The sequence below is a fragment of the Gopherus evgoodei genome, chromosome 21 (assembly GCF_007399415.2).
Source record: "Gopherus evgoodei ecotype Sinaloan lineage chromosome 21, rGopEvg1_v1.p, whole genome shotgun sequence".
Lineage (NCBI taxonomy): Eukaryota > Metazoa > Chordata > Testudines > Testudinidae > Gopherus > Gopherus evgoodei.
In genome coordinates, this window is record NC_044342.1 from 833,625 (window position 1) to 853,302 (window position 19,678).

Genomic DNA, 19,678 nt, shown 5'->3' on the forward strand with positions numbered 1-19,678 from the left:
CTACCCCAGACCTCCCTTGGATCCCAGAGGGACAAACCCTGTTCCTCATGTGGTGGCCTGGGAAACCCTTTGGCAAGCGATAGCAGTCCCTGAGTCCTGGATGCAATATTGTTGTTGTGACCTCCTCAACCAGGCAAACAACATCCACAGTGGAAGCCAGGAAGGGCTGTAAAGGAACGACTAATAATTTAAATGGTTTTTGTATGTGCCTCAATTTCCCCAATAGGTGCATTTACATTGTTCTTTTTTCCCCCCCTTTTGCTTTGTTAACAGGACAGGCAGCAATAGCGAGAGCCCAGGGATACCCCGAACAGTGGTGGTGGGACCGCTCTTGCTGCTTCTGGCCTGCAGAACCCTTCATTGTAATACAATGGTTTTCTGCGTATTTTCCAAGGGTGGCCTCCGGCCAAGAGCCCCAGATCCCCTGGCCCTGCGTATCCCTCCCCAATTGGATCCCAAATGGGATTAATCCAGAAGAGCTCCATACCCCGCCAGGCAGCACCACACGGGACAATGTTATGGCCCATTGCCACACCAGTGGTGGTGGCAAATTCCACCAGCCACTCAACACTGGCTCCTCCTCAATGCCACCTTGGGAGCTTTAGACATTTATTTGCCTCTGAAGCACTTCCAAGCCCCAGCCTTCCTTCCCAATTGTACCAGGGGGGCCACACTCCATCTCGCCCTCCTTACCCAGATGTCCCCCCATAAAAGGCAGACCTTAATAAGCTCCTTGTGGGATGGGGCCAATTCAGCAGTCAGTATTTGGAATATTCAGCAAGGGGCCATAAAAGACAAGCAGTTGGAAGAATTGGAAAAGGCCATAGGGCTGGTCACAAGTGTGGATCTCACCCATCCGACAGTGGCCACCTCCGCCCTCAAACATACTGCTGAACTGGCCCTCCACATATGGGACACCTTGCAGGAATTAATTAAAACCATAATTGAGGCCAGACACCAACTAGCTTGGGATTCTGTGTGTGTTCCTAAATCCAACAATATTTAACTCAGCAAATTCGCAGCATCCAGAAGGATGTGCTCCATAAAGCCTGGCCCGGGGAAATCCATTCCCACTCAGGAATTTCCTGGGAACAATGGCCTTTTTGCTACTCCTGGAGGCTCACTAATTGGAAGTGCACAGGCATAGCCTGCTCCTTCATGGCCTTTGCCCCCATGAAAAAAGTGTAGGTCCTCGCTATAAAAATCCAACCAGGCTTTTGGTGTAACCCTTCTGCCAGGCCGAATTGATAGCAGCAAGGGCCAGGTTCAATACATAGGGGTCCCTTCCCTAAAACGTAATGCAAAACCAGCTCGAGCCCCCACCCAGTGACCTGGGAAAATCTTACACAGATCCCTGGGCACCTCGAAGAGGCAATACTTCCCCTCTCGCAAGCACAGAGTCTCGGTGTAGCAGAAAAGGTTTAATAACATGAGATAAACAACAAGCACTAAATTGGGAAAACACCTCAACTAGAGTTCATAGACCAAACCGCGAGCAAAGACCCTCCCTAGGAAATTGGACTGTGGCCTTTTCCCTGGGCTCTTGAGGCCAGCAACCCCCAAATCACCCCAAGACTCCAAAGTCCAATACCCCAAATGTCCCTAGAGTCCAGCAACCCAAAGATCACCCACAGTCCCAAAAGTCCCACAATCCAAAAGTCTCTGTCCCTGGTCAGTGCAGCCCCAGAGTTCGAGCGTCTATCTGCAGGGGTTTTCCCCCCACCCAGCCTGAGTAGAAAGGGGCACCTTACATGGTCTGGGGCCAACTGCCCTCCTTTTCTGTGGGGTTCTGCTTCCGCCTTCTCCACGAACTGCTCCGCTCTACAGCCACTCCACTCTGCTCCTCCAGCCGTCCTCACAAACTGCTCCGCTCTGCTCCACCAGCTGCTCTGCTCCACCAGCCATCTCGTGATTTGCTCCAGCCGTCCCCGCAAACTGCTCGGCTCCGCTCACTCCATGGGCCGCTCCACCCATCCCACAGCTGCTCCACTCTGCCAGCTGCTCTGCTCCACCAGCTGTCCCATGATCCACTCCAGCTGTCCCCACAAACTGCTCGGCTCCACTCCACTCCGCCAGCTGCTCTGCTCCACCACTCTGCCAGCTGCTCTGCTCCACAGTATAGCTTCAGGCTCCCCCACTAGTTAGCACAGTACTCACAGCTCAGCAATTCCAGCTCTTTAGTGATTTCAGCTCACAGTAGGGGAGCCCCAGTTCTAGTGCACCATTAGCCCATAGTGAGTTCAGCTCAGTAACCTGTATCTAGATTCCTAAGGGAATCAATAACCAACTCTGATATTCCACAATAGAGAGAGAAGTAGGTGGAACTGGTGCTTCTGGCTCACACAAGGCACCTACACCACCAGACACAAATATCTATCCCCAGCATCTCTCAATTCACTGGGTTTTGGAACCCATGTCCCTTGTCTAGCAAGTGCTATTTAGTTGATAGTGAAACCCTTTATCATAAAACAGTTTCATAGTTCCTCATTTACTTAATCAGGGTGACAACACTTTATTCCTCCTGCCCCAATAACAAAGAAATTGGGGATCCCACAGCTGTGAAAGTGACCATTTTAGGCTGCCGTGGGCAATACTAGGCGGAGTGGGTGTTGAGTGGGCTCTTTTCCACACTCCCCATAATTCACCACCAGATGTCAGGGTGGAGCTCATCCTGACTCTGCTTATATTGGGAAGGCTGCCTCTGGGAATGGGTGGGAGGTGGCTCTCCCCAGAGACATGGCTAAGCGGTATGTGCTGACTGCAGACCCTGAATATCAGCACATATGGATTGCAAAGGGCAACACCTGGCAACTATGGCCTATGGAATCCCCTCAAATGATGTGTGGAAAAAGAGCAATGCCAGGCCGCTTTTACAAGGTGAGTCAACACATCTACTGGGATGGGAAGGCATCGGGATATGCCCCCAGCAAGGCACATTTGTTCACCAATACCTCTGCGTGTCTGTGGAGAACCACCTACCCCAGGGTGCCCCTACATTTGCGTTTGTAATCTCAAGTGCAAAATTTTTCGGTGTATTGGCCCATTGTTATCCAAAGGAGTGTTAACGTTTCTAACTATATAGTGTTTAATTTTTCATGGATCACGCCCAATGTTTTCCTTCCATTGACGCACACCGGGGAACAACTGGCCATGTTCCAGACAGGTGCCCCCTCCTTTACAGTCTTGCAGCACACGTTTAATCTGGAGAAAGCTGCCTTTGCCGCAGCCATCCGGGTGGGGCATCTATGCCAATAAGGGGATGTGTTATGCCAGGGTTTCTCAAACAAGGGTCGCCGCTTGTGTACGGAAAGCCCCTGGCGGGCCAGGCCGGTTTGTTTATCTGCCCTGTACACGGGTCCGGCCGATCGCTGCTCCCACTGGCCATGGTTCGCTGCTCCAGGCCAACAGGAGCTGTTGGAAGCAGAGCGGGCCGAGGGACTTACTGGCTGCCACTTCCAGCAGCTCGCATTGGCCCGGAGCAGTGATCCGCAGCCAGTGGGAGCCGCGATCGGATGGACCCGCGGATGGGGCAGGTGAGCAAACCAGCCCGGCCTGCCAGGGGCTTTCCCTACACAAGCGGTGACTCCTGTTTGAGATAACCTGTGTTATGCTATGTTACTAATAAAGCCAGAAGCCACTACTGGCTGGTGTATGCAATTGTTGCTGCCCTAACAATTTTGTTTGTGCTATATTGCTGTTTGTGTAGGAGGCCAACAGTGATACTAGCCACCGTGTCAGAGGGAGGGTAAAAACCTAAGTGGTGACCCTTCACAACAGGATGTTGATTCAGGGTCAAGGGGAGGAATGTCACAACTAAATGGCCACTTCCTTCAGGCCCCCTGGGAAGGCAAATCAGCATTATATGTTGCTAACGCTGTTGCAGGCATTGCAAGGTATTTTGAGAAGGGTTAAAGGTGTAAGTGGGGAATGAAAGGTTCCTTTGCAGGTTGCGAGAGGCCAAAGAGGGAGGTAGAGAGAAAAGAACAGGTTAATTTGACGCTTCAGCTCAGTCCAAAAATAAAAGGCTGATTCCAGCCCAAGGCCACTGCACACAACTGACTCTCGGCTACCAGCCAAGAAAGACAGGAGCCTAGATTCCAATGCCGATCAGCCATAAGAAAGAAGAACTAAGCTGAGCAGGACTGCAAAAATTGCAAAAACTAGTGAGATGGCAAAGGCCAGCGAGGGGAAAATCAAAGTCTCATGTCCCTGAAGCTGGTGTGTTTTGGGAAAGCTGAGGAAGCTGCAGAAAGCCAGTTTGGACTGGGAAAAGAGCACGGGGAACAGAGGTCCCTAAACAGAATGATCCCAAAAGAATCCAAGACTTAAAAACCCTCCTGAGAGCTGAAGCAAGTCAGAGATCAACAGCGGACCCTGGATGGCCTGTGCACAGGACAGAACTCTTGTACACCTTCCCCCTCTTCTTCTTACATTACACCCGGGCTTGGCCAGCCCCGGGTTGTGTGTGTGTGAGTATGAAAACAGGTAAGGGTTTGGGCGCTAACGCTTTCTTCCCTCCTTTGAGTAATGTGAGGAGAATCCACCACTCACGGGCTTGGGCACTAACAATCTCCTTCCTTTGAGCAACGTGGGAAGAACCCAGCGCTCACCGCTGTTATTTGCTTAATAAAGCTTTAAAATGTAGTCACTTGGTGTCCTTCTTCATCCCCTCCCCTAATGATCCTGTGGCCTCTGCCTAATGACCTGACGCCTTAGGCACATTGGTAACATAAATCTATCACAATGTAACCCTGAGCTACTTGTTGAATTTGTTTTTAATCTAGGGCATTTCAATCTTTTATACAATTACTTAGTTTTGCTACAATTATTCTTTTTCCATTTTCATATCACTGCCATATAGGTTTTTACTTGCTAATGACATTCACTTGTCACCATAGTTAAACAGAACTTTTAGATAAGAGTGTTAATGGTGAAGCTCCATTTCTTATATTCACTGATCTGTCTTGAAGCCGGGTTGGTTTTTGCATCCAAAGCACACAGCCATGTGAAAAAGAAAAAACAAGCTATTGTGGCTCCTTGTTGGAGCCTCTTTGGGTTTTAATTAAATAGCATGTCTTATTGACACTTGTTTTGTCCATTGCAATAAACACTCCATGTTTCATGTCAATGCATCTTCCTTCCATACAGCAACCTTTATCCTTTGTGTGCCATAAAATCATGTTAGCCGATGAAGGGTCTGGATAAGCTATCCCCTGCCATCTAGTGGCGAGCTGTGGAAGAGGATTTCAGGAGCCAACCTTGTTTGCATGAACACACCTACCCCGCCTAGGTGTTCAGCACGACAGAGCTGCTTTGCCCAAATTATGACTACAACTTTCTGTTTATGATACATGCATGCCATGGGGATGGACTAACCCAAGCCACAGAAAAGACATTTGCCATCATCATTTGGCCTCTCTCTCCCGCCACCCCCATCTTAGCACCTGGAAGCACCTCTGGAAGACAAAGACTTTGAACTGGGGAAGCTTGGTCCCAGGCTGGAAGGTTGTCCTAGCCTGTGTATTGAGGGAATGTAACCTGCTTGTACCATCTGTTAGAGTGCTTGGGTCAAATCTTGCTTAGTCTCTTTAAATTGGCATTAGGTTGCACTTTAAATTTTGTTTCTTAGGTAACCAACTGTGGTCGCTATGCTTGTGACTTATAATGGTTAAAGTCTGTCTTTCTGTGGTTAATTAATCTGTTTTATATTTTACCTAAAACAGTGTGTTTTGGTTGAAGTGCTTGGGGAAAATCTCAGCTCAGGTTACAAAGGCTGGTGCATGTCCACTTCCCAGGATGAAGTGGTGAACTAAGTAATGAGCTTAGCCTGGCCAGGCTTATGTCAGGCTTGTGTCTGAGGGTACAGTTCTGGGGTGTGAGACCGGTGAGCTGGGGGAAACTGGCTGAATCCTCTCTATTAATGGTTGTAGTGAGGCGGTGTGGCTCCCCGCCGCCATGGAGGGGGTAGGGCTCATCTGGAGGCAGGAGTGGCGGAGCTGGGGAGCTCTGAGCCCCTCAGAGGGTCAGGTGGTGACCTGGAAGTATAAAGGCTGGACATCAGAGCTCAGTAAGGCCCCAGCTGCCGGAGAGACCAGATGCCTCCAGTCTAGCCCACGACTGGGAAACCCCCACGGCCCAAGCTGCAGGCCAGGACTGCCCCCGGAGGAGTTGCTGGGCCCGCTGCTCGCCCACTGCCCCGAAGAACCCATGGTGTTGGACCCACCAGAGAACACCACCCCGACCCGGGTGTTACCCGAGGGGGAGTCTGGAAGTAGCTCAGGGGCAGCTGTCTTTAGTCTGGCTGCAGCACTGCCAGAGCCCAGGTCAGTGTGTTGCGGCCAGGATCCCCACTGACTCAGCAGCGGGTCCTCTACCGCTGCTAGGGCCCCGGGCTGGGACGCAGTGGAGTGGGAGGGCCTGCGTCCCCCCTGTTGCAGGCACAGAGGCTGCCCGAGGCAAGCAACAGTGGTACATGCCCTGAGTGCTTAGTGCCAATAAACACACCAGGGTGGAGAAGCAAGCAAAGTTTATTTGAGATCTCAAAGCGGTGCTGGGAGACTTGGCTCGTTTCAGATCCAGCACTCCTAATACAAGCAGTTTACCTTTTTTATACCTTATTCCAGCTAAGTTCTTTCCTTCTTCCTTCCCTCCCTTTCCTCCCCCCCCCTTTGTAGTTACATCAAGCAGTACATCAAGCAGTTACACTAAACAGTTAATTAGAGTTGGCAACTACAAGTCTAGCTCTTTAGGCCCATTCCTTTGAATTACGATCTTATCCTTTCTTCTTGTGAACCGTTATCTTACTCCCTTAGCCAGAAGCATGCAGGCCTCATTAGTTCTGCAACTGATAACGGATGCTACACCTGGCCCTTCTTATCTACTGGCCTTTTAGGTCGATTAGAGTTCAAACATGGAGGGACTCTTGCCTGCCTGAGGACTAAAACAGGGACACTCCATATCCTTGTTGGCTTGGGCCTACTGTTGTTGCTCAGCCCTGGCTGAAGGCCTGAGCCCCTGACTCTGTACTACCCTGTCCTGACCTAGGGCTTGGGCTTCCTACGAATTGTACTGTCACTGCCCAGCCCTGCCTGAGGGTCTGAGCCCTGACTCATTGTTGCCCCGTCCTGACCCAAGGCCTGGGCTGATGGTGTTTATTCCAGTGCCGCAAGGGCTGCTGACGAAGACTAATTCCCTCAAACATCAACTGTGTGTAGGGAGCTGGTGTGGTTCCCCACCGCCATGGAGGGGGTTGAGCTCCAGCAAACCCTTGTACAATGGTTCATGAGTGGCTGGGAGAGCATTCATGTAACTCAGGTGGATGTGTCCCTGCCCGTGGATGGCTGTGTAAGTGCAGGGCCTGCCAGTATTTGTATCTGGTGGTGTGGGCCGTCCCTAAGGGTCCTAGACATCATTTGACCCTTGACAGAGCTGATTGAGACTCAATGGAGAGTCTTGTTGCAGACCAATAGAGCTGAAATCACTGATAACCAGGCCTAAGCATTAGACTGGCTTTGGGGCAGTGTCTCTGATGCAAGAGACTGCCCAGCCTGCTCTAGCCATGAGACTCCCCCACTAACACCTGAAATCACGGAGAGCTCTGTTACATGGTGGGACATCAATACATCCAGAGGGTGCAAAGCAGAACAAAGCGGTGAGTAGCTGTCAGGGTGGCAAGGGACCAGCACGGCAGCTGGTGGAGTGGTGAGTGGCTGGCAGGGTGGTTGACAGAGTGGAGTGCAGTGGCAAGTGACCGGTAGGGCAACCGGTGGGGCTAAGCAGTGAGCATCTGGCAGGATGGCTAATACTGGAGTGATTTCCTGGACAGCGGAGCAATCAAGGTGCCCCCCCACCAGGGTAGGAGGTGAACTCTACAGAGGCACCTGTGAACTTTGGGACTTCACTAACCAAGGACAACAACTGTGAGTGGGGTGCACTGGAGGAATAAGGGAGAGGCACATTAAAAGAACATTTGGTTGCTGCACTTAAGAACCTGAGGCAAAAGGACACTGCCCAACGTACTCTAGAGTGGGTGTTTTGCTCATGGTTTTACGCTTACAACTCCTGCTTGCGGCATTCCCCCAAGTTAATGCCAAGTTATCTTCCACCTTTTATTTAAAAGTTTATTTTCTACAAACAGACTCTGTTCTTGCAGGAGGGGAAGTATTACCTCTATAGGCACTGAATGGCTGGTGTGTAATAGTCCCAGGTTACTTGGTGGGCGTTCAAGCTGGTTTTGTGTTGTATTGTTGAAAAGGAAACCTTTGGCATTGAACCTGGCCCTGTCTCTGCTGACTCCAACTAGCAGAAGGGTTACACCATATTCATTTTCACATGAAGTGTAACTGTTTTGTGCTTATAGTTTTTCCATAAACCTCTGTCAAACTGATTTCCTGATCACTTAGAGACACACCTTAAGGCTTCATGTTATTAACATTTCTATTTGTGCAATCCCACTTTGCTCATACTCCTTACTAAAAGGAAGGTCTTCACTGAAACTTTCCAAAAATGAACCATGTCTTGTGACATGAGGACTGCTTTAATTACTTTAATCTTACAGATGAACAAAGATGGTTGCAACTGTGGCAACCTCCGCCCCATATCTCTATTGAATACAGATAGCAAAATAATTGCAAAACTTTTAGTGACACGACTAAGATCAGGCTGGTTTCATTAAAAAAAAATTGGCAGCTGATGAGACTAGAAAAATTGCTCACTTGATCCAGCAAACTCAGATGTCACATGTACCCTTCATAACCTTATCTCTAGATATGGCAAAAGCATTTGATAGGGTTGAGTGGCCTTATTGAATGGCTGTCCTAAAAAATTCAGATTAGGACTAATATTCCTGAATTGGGTTACAGTATTATACAACTCTCCCTGCACATCACTATCAACACAATTATTTCTCCCACATGTCAACTAGAAAGAGGGACAAGACAAGGCTGTCCCCTCTCACTCCTCCATTTTAATCTCACTCTTGAACCACTGGCATTGTATATACATCAGCTCTCAGCCACTGAAGGTATGACTATAAAGAGGAAAGAATACAAAATCAGTGTATATGCCAATAACATTTTTGTACTATTGAAGAATCCATCCTCATCAATCCTATCAGTATTGAATGTAGTTGATATTTTTGGAAAGATCTCTCATTTTTGTATTAACTAGAACAAATCAAAAGCTATGGATATATCCAAAAGACCAGATCCTTCTTAGTTTCAGCATTTTCTATTGCAAGTATTCAAGGAAATAACTTGCTGATGTGTTAAAAGTTGTCCTATATATTAAAAGACATTTCCAAAGATATAGAGAGGTGGTATCTCCTCCTTTTCTACTTACCTGGGATAATAGAAACAGTCAACATGAATATCTGTCCAAGAATAATTTATCTCAGCCTATTGCCTTGAAGGTCTGTCCTTTGCACAAAAAAATGGGCTTCTGATGGAATTGATATAAGACAGCCTCTCTTATCAAAGAAGACTGTTTAAAATTACTGGGCAACTGGAGGTATGGGGTGGCCAGATTTGTGTCTATTATCTAGCATTCCTAGTGCATCATTGTCATAATTATAAAGGGAAGGGTAACAACCTTTCTGTATACAGTACTATAAAGTCCCTCCTGGTCAGAGGCACAAAATCCTCTTACCTATAAAGGGTTAAGAAGCTCAAGTACCTGACTGGCACCTGACCCAAAGGACCAATAAGGGGACAAGATACTTTCAAATCAGAGGGTGGGGGTTGTCTGTCTGTTCGGTGCGCTTGCTGGATACAGATCAAGAAAGCAAGCAATCCAACTCCAGTAGAATTAGTAAGTACAAGCAAAGGAATGTGTTAGCTTACTTTTATTTTGGCTTGTGATTTTCTCTGTGCTGAGCGGGAGGTGTATTCCTGGTTTTCTTTTTGTACCTTTAAAGTTTTGCCCAGAGGTAAATCCTCTGGGTTTTGAATCTGATTGCCTTGTGAGATTATCTTCCATTCTAATCTTACAGAGGTGCTTCTTTTACCTTTTTTTTTTCTAATAAAGTTCTGCTTCTTGAAGAATCTGATTGGTTTTTTTAGTGTCTTAAAAAAACCCCAAGTTTGGTCTGTGGTCATCTTGTTTATTCTCAGGCCTCCCCAGAAAAGGGAGTGTAGGGCTTGGGGTGATATTAGGGAGGAGTAGGAACTCCAAGTGGTCCTTTCCCTGAGTTTTGTCTAATCACTTGGTGGTGGCAGCATTACCTAATCCAAGGTACGAGGGAGAATTTGTGCCTTGGGGAGTTTTTAACCTAAGCTGGTAGAAATAAGTTTAAGATATCTTTCATGTGGGTCCCCACATCTGTACCCTAGAGTTCAAAGTGGGGGGGGGGAACCCTGACAACCTTATTGTAATATGATTCCCCTCCATAGACACACTGGCCAGGTTTGAGGTTGAAAAAAGCTTGGCTATGGCATTTGTTTCCCTCTCTTCTTTTATATATGTAACTCTTCTGCCCCTCTGTGTTGGCAGCAACAAGGGCCGGGTTCAGTATCCAGGGGTTCCGTTTCAATAACACAATGCATAACCAACTCGATCCCCCACCCAGTGACCTGGGACACTTACATGCCACACCCCCCTGGGCACCTCTAGGAGGCAAATACTTCTCTCGCAAGCACGGAGTCTGAGTGTAGCAAAATCCTTTAATAAAGGAAGGAAACAATGCGGCATCCCACTGGAGAAACACACAAACAGGATTATAACACAAACCATAAACAAAACCCCACCTCCAAGTACGTTTGGCAATGTCCTTTCCCCCTTAGGGTCTTAAGTCCAATCACCCCAAAGTCCAACAACCCAAAAGTCTCTGGTCATTGCCACCCCAGAATTCAAGAGTTTATCTGCAGAGTTTTACCCTGCCCAGCCTGGGTGGAAATGGGTGTGGGGGAGTGCACACAGGGTGTTAAGGGGCACCTTACGTGGGCCAGGGCCAAATGCTCCACCTCTCCGTGGAGTTCTGCTGCAGCCTTCACCACGACCAGCTCCACCACACCAGCTGTGCCCTGCAAACAGCTTCACTCCGCTCACTGTTCCATGGGCTGCTCCAACACACTGCAAACTGCTCCGCTCTGCCAGTTGCTTAACAATAGGTCTTCAGGCTCCCCCACTAGTTAACACAGCACTCAGTTATCTCAGCTCAGCTCTTAGTAGGGGAACCCTGGTGCACCATTGGCCCAACATGAATTCAGCTCAGCAATCTCTAGGTGGACTCCTAACAGAATCAAAATTAGCTCTACTCTTTAACAGTGGAGAGAGAAGACTGTGCAATTGGTGTTCCAAGCCCTCAAAGGCAGCCCAGGCAGACAAGCCAGTCCCCAACCTCTCTCTCTCAATTCACTGGGGTTTGGAACCCATGTCCCTTGTCTAGCAAGTGTCATTTAAGTTATATTGAGACATCTCTGTCATAAAGCAGTCTCGTAGTTCCTCATTCACATAATCAGGTGGCAACACTTTATTTATCCTGCCCCAATACAAAGAAATTGGGGATCCCAGATCTGTCAAAATAACCATCCCAGGCTGCCTTGCTGGTGTGCCCATGCAAATATCTGACTTCCTGACATTCTTTCCACACTTCCCATAATTCACCACCAGATGTCAGGGTAGAGCTCAGCCTGACTCTGCTTACATATATAGATCGTAACCTAACCGCTAGATGGTGCAGGCCACCTCTCTCCACGCAGATCAGCCTGTCATCAGGATCCCCTTCTCATGGCTCACTCCTTCCTTTCCTGTCAGCATCAAATCTCCATGCTGCATGTCTTTGAAAGCACCACATTCCTCTGCCTCTACATCAGCTAGTAAAATACAGATTTTTTACAAACGACCAAAGCAAGGCTTGCCAACCACCTGTCCTCATATTCCACCCACACCTCTTCCACAGCCACAACTCCTCTCCCTATACCTGTGCCCCCCCCTTCCCACCCTCCACACCTAACTGTAGAAGAGAGAAAGAGCCTGGAGCATGGGGCCTGGTGCAGGACCTGAAGCCTGAACCAAAGGCTGTGAACCAGAGTAGGCCTGGCCTTGGCAAAATAATATACTACAGTGTTTCTCAAACTGGGGTCTGTGGACCCCTGGGTGACCCCATGGGGACTCCAAGGGGTCTAGAGGTCCAGCTGAGAAACTCATCCCCCTCCCTCTAAGGCATGCCTCCAGCATGTTGGGGAAAAGGCTTACCTGCCCTGGCTCCCCACCATTCCGAGAAGTGACTATCATGACCCTGCAGCCACTGGGACGGGAAGGCCAGGGGGTCTCAGTGCGCAGCCCCCACCCTAAGTGCTGATTCCACAGCTTATCCACTGTGGCCAAAGGGAGCTGTAGGGGCGGTGCCTGCGGGCAGGGACGGGCAGCGAGCAGAGATCTCCGGCCTCCCTGCTTAGGAGTTGCTGCCAGAGGGATGTGCTGGTTGCTTTCGGGGGCTGCCTGATGTACATGCCATCCCCCTCACTCCCTCCTGCACCCCAAATCCCAGCCCAGAGCCCACACCCTGCACCTCCTCCTGCACCCCAGCCCACTGCCCCAGCCCAGAGCCTGCACCCCTCACCCCCTCCTGCACCCAAACTGCCTCTCAGAGCCCGCAACCCTCACCCCCTCCTGCACCCAAACTCCCTCCCAGAGCCTGAATCCTGCACCCCCTCCTGCACCCCAACCCCTAGCCCCAGCCTGGTGAAAGTGAGTGAGGGTGGGGGAGAATGAGCAATGGATTGAGGGGGGATGGAGTGAGTGGGGGGTAGGACCTCATAGAAGGGGTGGGGCAAGGGCAGGGGCATGGCCTCAGGGAAGTGGGTGGGGCAAGGGCTGAGCAGGGGGGGTTGGGAGTCCCCAGATTTTTTAAAATCAAAATAGGGGTTCTTGGGTTGCTAAAGTCTGAGAACCACTGATTTACTAGCTATTTATGTAAATACACTTTAAAAGGCTCATACAAATACACCACAACCTAGTACAAGATAAGATAGTTTGATGGAACAAGGAATAGCGATGTTTTGTCAAAGATATCAAGAATATGGGGAGGTAACAAGCAGATGTCATGTAACACGTAAGATGGTACGTAAGTTGCTTGTCTCATGCTGTAAATGTTGGGGTACCTCAACTTACCTCTTTGTGTGGCCTAGGGGACAGCAGAGACTCCTGCCACTGACTGAGCCCCTCCTTGCCACTGGGCACCCATGTGTTAACGTACCTGTCACCACAGAGCCAGGGCACCCGGACTGTGCCTTGAAGGCCGAGTGTCTTTGTCACCGAACCATGCCTGTGGTCTTTCTTTACGAGCAACATTGAGGTCTGCTGAATTAGCAGGCTGCCTTATCTGCTTGTGATAGGAGTGACAGCATTGTATTTCAAAAATAAGGAACTGTTCTGTTAGCACCCCCATCCCACCCCTCCTCCCAATATCATTATCATTGTTAATACTAAGCCGTACTCATTTACATTTGCCAGGAGTGTTTCTTGCTGGTTTTTGCAGGACTGAAGGTGGTCTTGGCTGCCAGGACCAGGCTCCCTGCCCATCTTGTTCCCCCAGGCTGAAGCTGCAGCAGCCATCAACCAGAAATTACATTCCACTGCTGGGGAAACTCACCCCTTTTCCTCCCAGGCATGCCTCCAGCATGCTGGGGAACAGGATTACCTGTCCTGGCTCCCCACCGCTCCTAGAAGTGGTGGGCACGTCCCTGCGGTCCCTGGGATGGCCCCTAGGGCACAGACTCTGGGAGTGGGGAAGCTGCACCCTGGGAAGACTGACCCCCCTGTCAGACAGATCCCTTTCCTGACCCTGGCCCTTCAGTGCAGCTCCAGGATGCACAGCCCCGTCCACTCACCCTGCCATACAGAACTTGTGCACAGAAAGCAGATGGGGCTGCACTCGGGCTTGAGCATGGCCCCATCTGCTTTTCTGGCACAGCACTGAAGGGCCAGGGTCCGGAGGGGAGCGGAAAGATGCACCCATATGTAGTGGCTCTCTGCCATTGAAATATAGGATAAAAGGCATCCTGTACTGATAGAGTATGGGACAGACAATTTTCTATTTGAATAAGGGACGTCCCTTGTAATACGGGACTGTTGGCACTGTTAATACCACTGGAGCTTCCAGGATAGAAGAACTGAGCAGCTGGCACAGCTCCAGCAGCCTGAACAGCGTGACATTCCTGCCTTCTACACTTAACAGCACCACCCACAAGTCTTGTCTCTGGATAGTCCCTACTGATTTCAACAGCTGTGGGTTGGGTCACCTGACGACTCTTCTGCTGTGCTCACAGAAAACTTCCCCATAAAGTAAACAGACGTTATAATTGAGACAAACGGAACAAGCGACAGGAGTTGTGTAATCTTCACAGTCCTGCTGGGGAGCGAGGCTTCCTGTGACACAGCGAACAATGCGGGGAAGAAATGGCTGATTTGTCTCTGCTGAATTTTGCTCAGCTTGTGGGTCTGAGTTTCCCCTCTTGTGTTTCCTGTCAGAGCAGCAGAGAGCTCAGCACAGGAAGAAGCGTCTGTGCCCTCTGCAGTTCTCTGGGTCCTGGCCCCAGGCTTAACCTGCAGAGCTCCGTTCTGTCCCCATCAGGGTGATGGCACCTCAGGCCAAACCTATCATAGTGCCCTTCTGGCTCATGTGTCTCTGCTCCATTGCGTTGGCTGGTAAGTGACCCTCTTCTGCCTACACCTGGGATCCATTCCCCATCTCAGTCTCTCTTCCCCAGGGCTGGGCGCTGCAGGGGTCCCTTGGGATTGTGTCCCACATATCTGGATCCCATTCCCATTGCAGTTGCTCTCCTTACTACAGGGGTTCACCGCCTCTCCTATCTCCAGCTCATCTCCCCAGAGGGGGCCCCTGGGCTGCCCAGGCGGCTGAGTGTGGAGAGAATGAATGGCCTGGTGCTCTCAGCCTATGACAGCAACACTGGTAGGATGGCTCCCCGCAACGGCTACACCCCAGGGGACAAGAACAGTCACCAGCTCTGGACCGTGCGCAGTGCTCGGTGCCCAGTCTGGGACTCCTGGGTGGAGACCGAGTACCAGGCCCTGGTGCGTGAAGTGAACGCCAGCTCCCCAAAAACAGGTGAGTCCTTGAGTCTCAGCATTCCACTTGACCCAGGAAGGGGATGGTTGGGCGGCTCAAAGGAGTTGGAAGGGAGCTGGGAGAGGACACCAGAGGGGAGTGATTCCCTGATACATAGTGGTTGAAGGGGTACTAGGACTCTGGGGTTCTAACCCAGCTCTCCCAGAGGAGTAATTAGAGCAGGGCAAGCTGGGAGCCGGGACTTCTGGATTCTGTTCCAGTCCTGGGAGGGGAGTGCTCTGGTGGTCAGTTCAGACACAGATTCTGGCTGATGTATCTCTACCAACGGCCCATTAGGTCATTCCTTTCTGTTATTCAAAAAGGGTGCCTGGCAGGATATGTTCAAATCATACACCACTACATTTAATACATGCTACATTATTATTCTTTATCCTTTATTCTAAATTATATTAATAAAATCCTACTACTACAATTCTGCCCCCAGAGCCCTACTACATGCAGGTCCTGAAGACCTGTGAGCTGGATGATGCCACTGGTGCTGTCCGAGCTGTCACCAGATATTCCCTCAATGGGGACGACGTGCTGCTGTACCAAGCCGACCAGAATCGCTGGTTCTCGATGCATCCAGCGGCCTGGCGAGTGGCAGAGCGCTGGAACAGCGAAGGGGAGACTTTTGGTGTGATGAAACTGTTCACACCCCAGCGATGCAGGCTCTGGATTGAAAGCTCTGTGCCATTCACTGCTCAGAAAACAGGTGACATCTCTGCCGATGATCCTGAATTCCTGACCTGCAGCCCCTGCAATCCTATTCCTTGTGATTAATAACACTTTTTTCTCCTGCCCTCAGCCCAGCCCATAGTGCATGTGGCCCTTGTCCCAGGAACTCAGGACCAGCCGTGCCGCCTCATCTGCCATGTGACAGGGTTCTATCCCCGTGACATCGAGGTGGCCTGGGAGCGGGGAGGCCAGTTGGTCCAGGGGGAGCAGCTGACCAGTGGGATCCAGCCAAATGGAGACCCCACCTTCCAGATCCAGGTGTCCATTGAGCTGGGGCAGAAAGGGGTCGGCCCTACTGAGCATGTGTGTGTGGTGAGACACATCAGCCTGGGGGGTGATCCCCTGAGGATGACCTGGGGTGAGTACTGGGGGGGAAGAGTGGGAAGAGGCTTGGAATGGGGTGCCTTCTATTGAGAGGAGGGCATGGTGGAGGAGTGTGGGTGATGAGGGAGGTAGGTAATGCAGAGCTGGAGTTTTGTGGGGCGCCAGGGGATGGTTAGACAGAGAGAGGTCTTATGGGAGTTGGAGACATGTTTTGAGGGACTCAGAGGGGAGGGAAAACCAGAGAGGGAGTAAGGGGGGGCGCTCACAGAGAGGCAGGGGAGGCAGTGAATGGGATTTCTAGCTGCAGGACAGCCATATGGGGGATGGGTGGCTGAGCTGGGCAGACTGGCTGGGGAAGGAACATTGCTAGCTTAGGATTCTTGGGCATGGAGTGGGTGGGCAGGCCCTAGGGGAGGGGAAAGGTGGAAGAGATTTTGGGGGCCCATGGCTCAGTGTGTCTTGGGGCATTTCCAGATTCCCAGACCATGGGCCAAGCTCATGTCCCATTGATCATTGCTGGCTGCACCCTCACTGTGCTGGGCGCCGGGGCCCTGGGCTGGTACCTGAGCAGGAGGAAAGGTGAGTGATGCCCCCAGTACCGCTCCTGAGCCCCCCTCCCCACCCTCTGCAGCAGAGCGCCCCCTAGGACTGAGCTCTTACCCTGCAGCACTTGGTCTCCCAGTCAAGTACCAAGCCAGCCTGGCCCTGCTTTCCTTGTGATCCCAGGGCTCTGTGCTGAGGCCTGGCTGGAGATAAGGGTCATGGCTGTGGGAAGCCCCCCACCAATGTAATCCCCATTGCCCCCTGTCCATGGTTGGGCTGGGTGGTCTAGTGAATAGCATCCACACCTCCTGGGAGGCATTTCTGACTCCTTTGCAGGAGGCTGCAGGGTAGGTCTGCTCCTCGCAACCTTCCCCTTCTGAGCTGGGCTGCTCCCTTTTCAACGCCGTCTCCAATTGGAACATGCTTGCAGGGTTGGAGGGGTGGGGCTAGCTGGGCCCAGTATAGTCTTTTAACCCCTTCCATCCCAGCATGGGGGTTGTATACCAGATCATACCCCTATCCACATGCACCCTCACTCTAGGGGGCAGGAGCGAGCCTCAGGTGGCAAGGTCTCCAGATGAGTAAATTCCTGGTTGGGCTTCCCCTGCAGGGGGCAATAAGGGGCCGTATCACCAGGCGCAGACACAGCCATGGACCATCGACTCTGCTCCAGCCACCGCTAAGACAGCAGGAGGTGCCTTTTCCACGACATTTTCTCTCCTGGATGCCACCGAGTGACCAGATGTGAAGCTGGCTGTGCCAGGGCTATCAGCTGAGCCACATGGACCATCTCTGGCAAAGAGGAGCTGCTGGGGGGTCACGGATAAGGCCAATATCCCTGAGGTTACAGAGTGGGATGGGATGTACCTCTGCTGAACCTCTGTCCTGTGCTGTTCCCCACTCCCCAATCATCCCTGTGCCCCATAGATGCCAGGCCCCCTAAAACCACCCCTAGTTTCCATTCTTTGTCCTCAGCCAGGCGGCCTCTCAGTCATTCTCCGTTTGTGAATTTGTGGCACATTTAGATACATGACTCATCAGTACAAGTTTCACTTTCAGAAAGTTTTTTTATTAGATTCATGTCATATATATAAACCTCCAACGAACTTACCTAGGTCCCTGAGGCTCTGTGTGCATGTAACTTAGGGATAAGTACGCTGTCCCTGGGAGGAAGGGAAGCTGAGGCAAGACTGAGTCTGCTGGACAGCTAAGAGGGAGAGAGGAGAGACACAGTTTAGGATGATGGGCTACTGTTGACTTGCAGGAGGGTAGCAGGCAGCCTTCTCAGAGGAGGGGGCAGAGTCAAATGGTTGAGAAGTGAAAGAGCGGGAAGAAGAACAAGCCTGACCAATAGGGAGTGAGATGCCTTCCCCGGGAGCTTGGGGAGGGGGTCAGGGAAGCCATTTTGGAGAGTCTGGGTGTGTGGGGAGTGGGCTGGTTCAAGGCCTGCATGTAGGGTTTCCTCTGAGAACTGGCTTCTGGAGACCTGGGTCGAGATTCCTCAGCTTGGTGCTTTCACTCTTCAAGTTACTCCCAGTTAGTAGAGCTTTGCTGGTAAAACTTCCCCCAGCCAGACTGAGTTAGCACCAGTTACCTAGGTGAGATCTGTCACCACATGGCAAGCTCTGCTCTGGCTGCTAGTCCAGGGCTCCCACCAGCTGTGAGTCTGTCTGAGCGCTAAGGTAGGACACTAAAGTTTGGATTTTTAGTATAGTTTTGTAACCTGCACCTTGAGCTTTGCACCCCTTTGAGGCCAGAGGAAATCCTGGGATCAGAAGCAGCCTGACTCCTGCACAAAGGGGACACCTTCCAGTAGTGATCATCAGCCCCCTGAGGATCATCATCATCTCTGAACCTGAGGATCATTTTCAGCATTGTGAGTGCGCCATGTTTTAGTTAGCTGGTCAGGGAATTTGTTTAGGAGACTCCTTACTTCCTGAACTGTTGCCCTGAAGCCAGAGGGTCAGGGTTTGAGGATTTTATTACCTGCTGCCTATTAAACAATGGAGGGACTTATCATCTTATACAGGTGTGAGTTTTTTGGGCTCTACTAAACCTAGTCAGCCAATTTGCTAACTGCGGCACAGAAGATACCACGGTCACAGGTCATCAAGGGCCCCTACAAAGTATACGGAGCAACGGGACACTAATTTTACATTTGCTGTATCAGGTCACATGACTGGGAAAATTCAAGGGTATTATCAGTGTGGGCACTGGTGGTCCTGAAACTAGTGTTTTATCCTGTTATATTATGTTATGTTCTATCTCCTGTTTAATATAATTACTATATTGGATATACTGTATGTGTCTGTGTTATTTCTGGGGAGTCTCCAATTATCTGGCAAGTAAATGGGGGTTATCCTGTGGTTAGAATTTTCCTCCCAAGGTGCCCTGGTGACCCGGCCAGGAAGGAGCAAGGGGGGTGGAGGCATGGTCATATAAATTCATATGGGAAGAAAATAATGAAGTTACACCCTGGTGAGTTGGAAGTGGGATCCGGAATAATCTAGGCTTGTACATCAAAATCTATAAGGGGATTGTCACTAAAGGAGGTAACTGGGTGGATAGGGGATGGTATATATAGTTAAAAACTCTTTATTAATAATTTTTAATTTGTTGCCTTTCATAATGTTAGAAGGTTTTCCCTTCACCCCCTCCTCTGCTTCTTGTCATGCAGACAGAAAGCAGATGACAGAAATCCAAAGTGTGGGCCATGGGATGTTTATTGGAGATAGTTCCAAGCAAGCAGATCTACAGCTCTACACGCCAGGAGAGTCTGTTTTCCCAGTGTTCTGTTCCCAGCTCTGATGCCACAGAGCCTGGCCTGTGTCCCCATTCGCCTGTCCCCATTCTCATTTCCCATTCCCATCTCCTCCTCCATAGCAGGCCCAAATATACTCACAGTGCACGCCCCTAGAGGTACCCCTTACAACTTATGGTCATGTTCCATTTCGAGGTTTGAGGGTCTAGGGTCTTCATCCCATCTCTTTTGTATCCCATGGGAGG

The 19,678-nt window shown here is 50.5% G+C and overlaps 1 protein-coding gene across 1 annotated transcript; it reads left to right on the forward strand.

Moving 5' to 3' along the window:
• Positions 1-14,252: 14,252 nt before the first annotated feature.
• On the forward strand, positions 14,253-18,966 carry LOC115638287 (H-2 class II histocompatibility antigen, E-S beta chain-like). The gene is made up of 6 exons (XM_030539879.1): positions 14,253-14,646; positions 14,792-15,067; positions 15,513-15,782; positions 15,876-16,163; positions 16,604-16,708; positions 17,283-18,966. The coding sequence occupies exons 1-6, from the start codon at positions 14,577-14,579 to the stop codon at positions 17,408-17,410; spliced, it is 1,137 nt and encodes a 378-aa protein (XP_030395739.1). The 5' UTR covers positions 14,253-14,576; the 3' UTR covers positions 17,411-18,966.
• Positions 18,967-19,678: the final 712 nt, after the last annotated feature.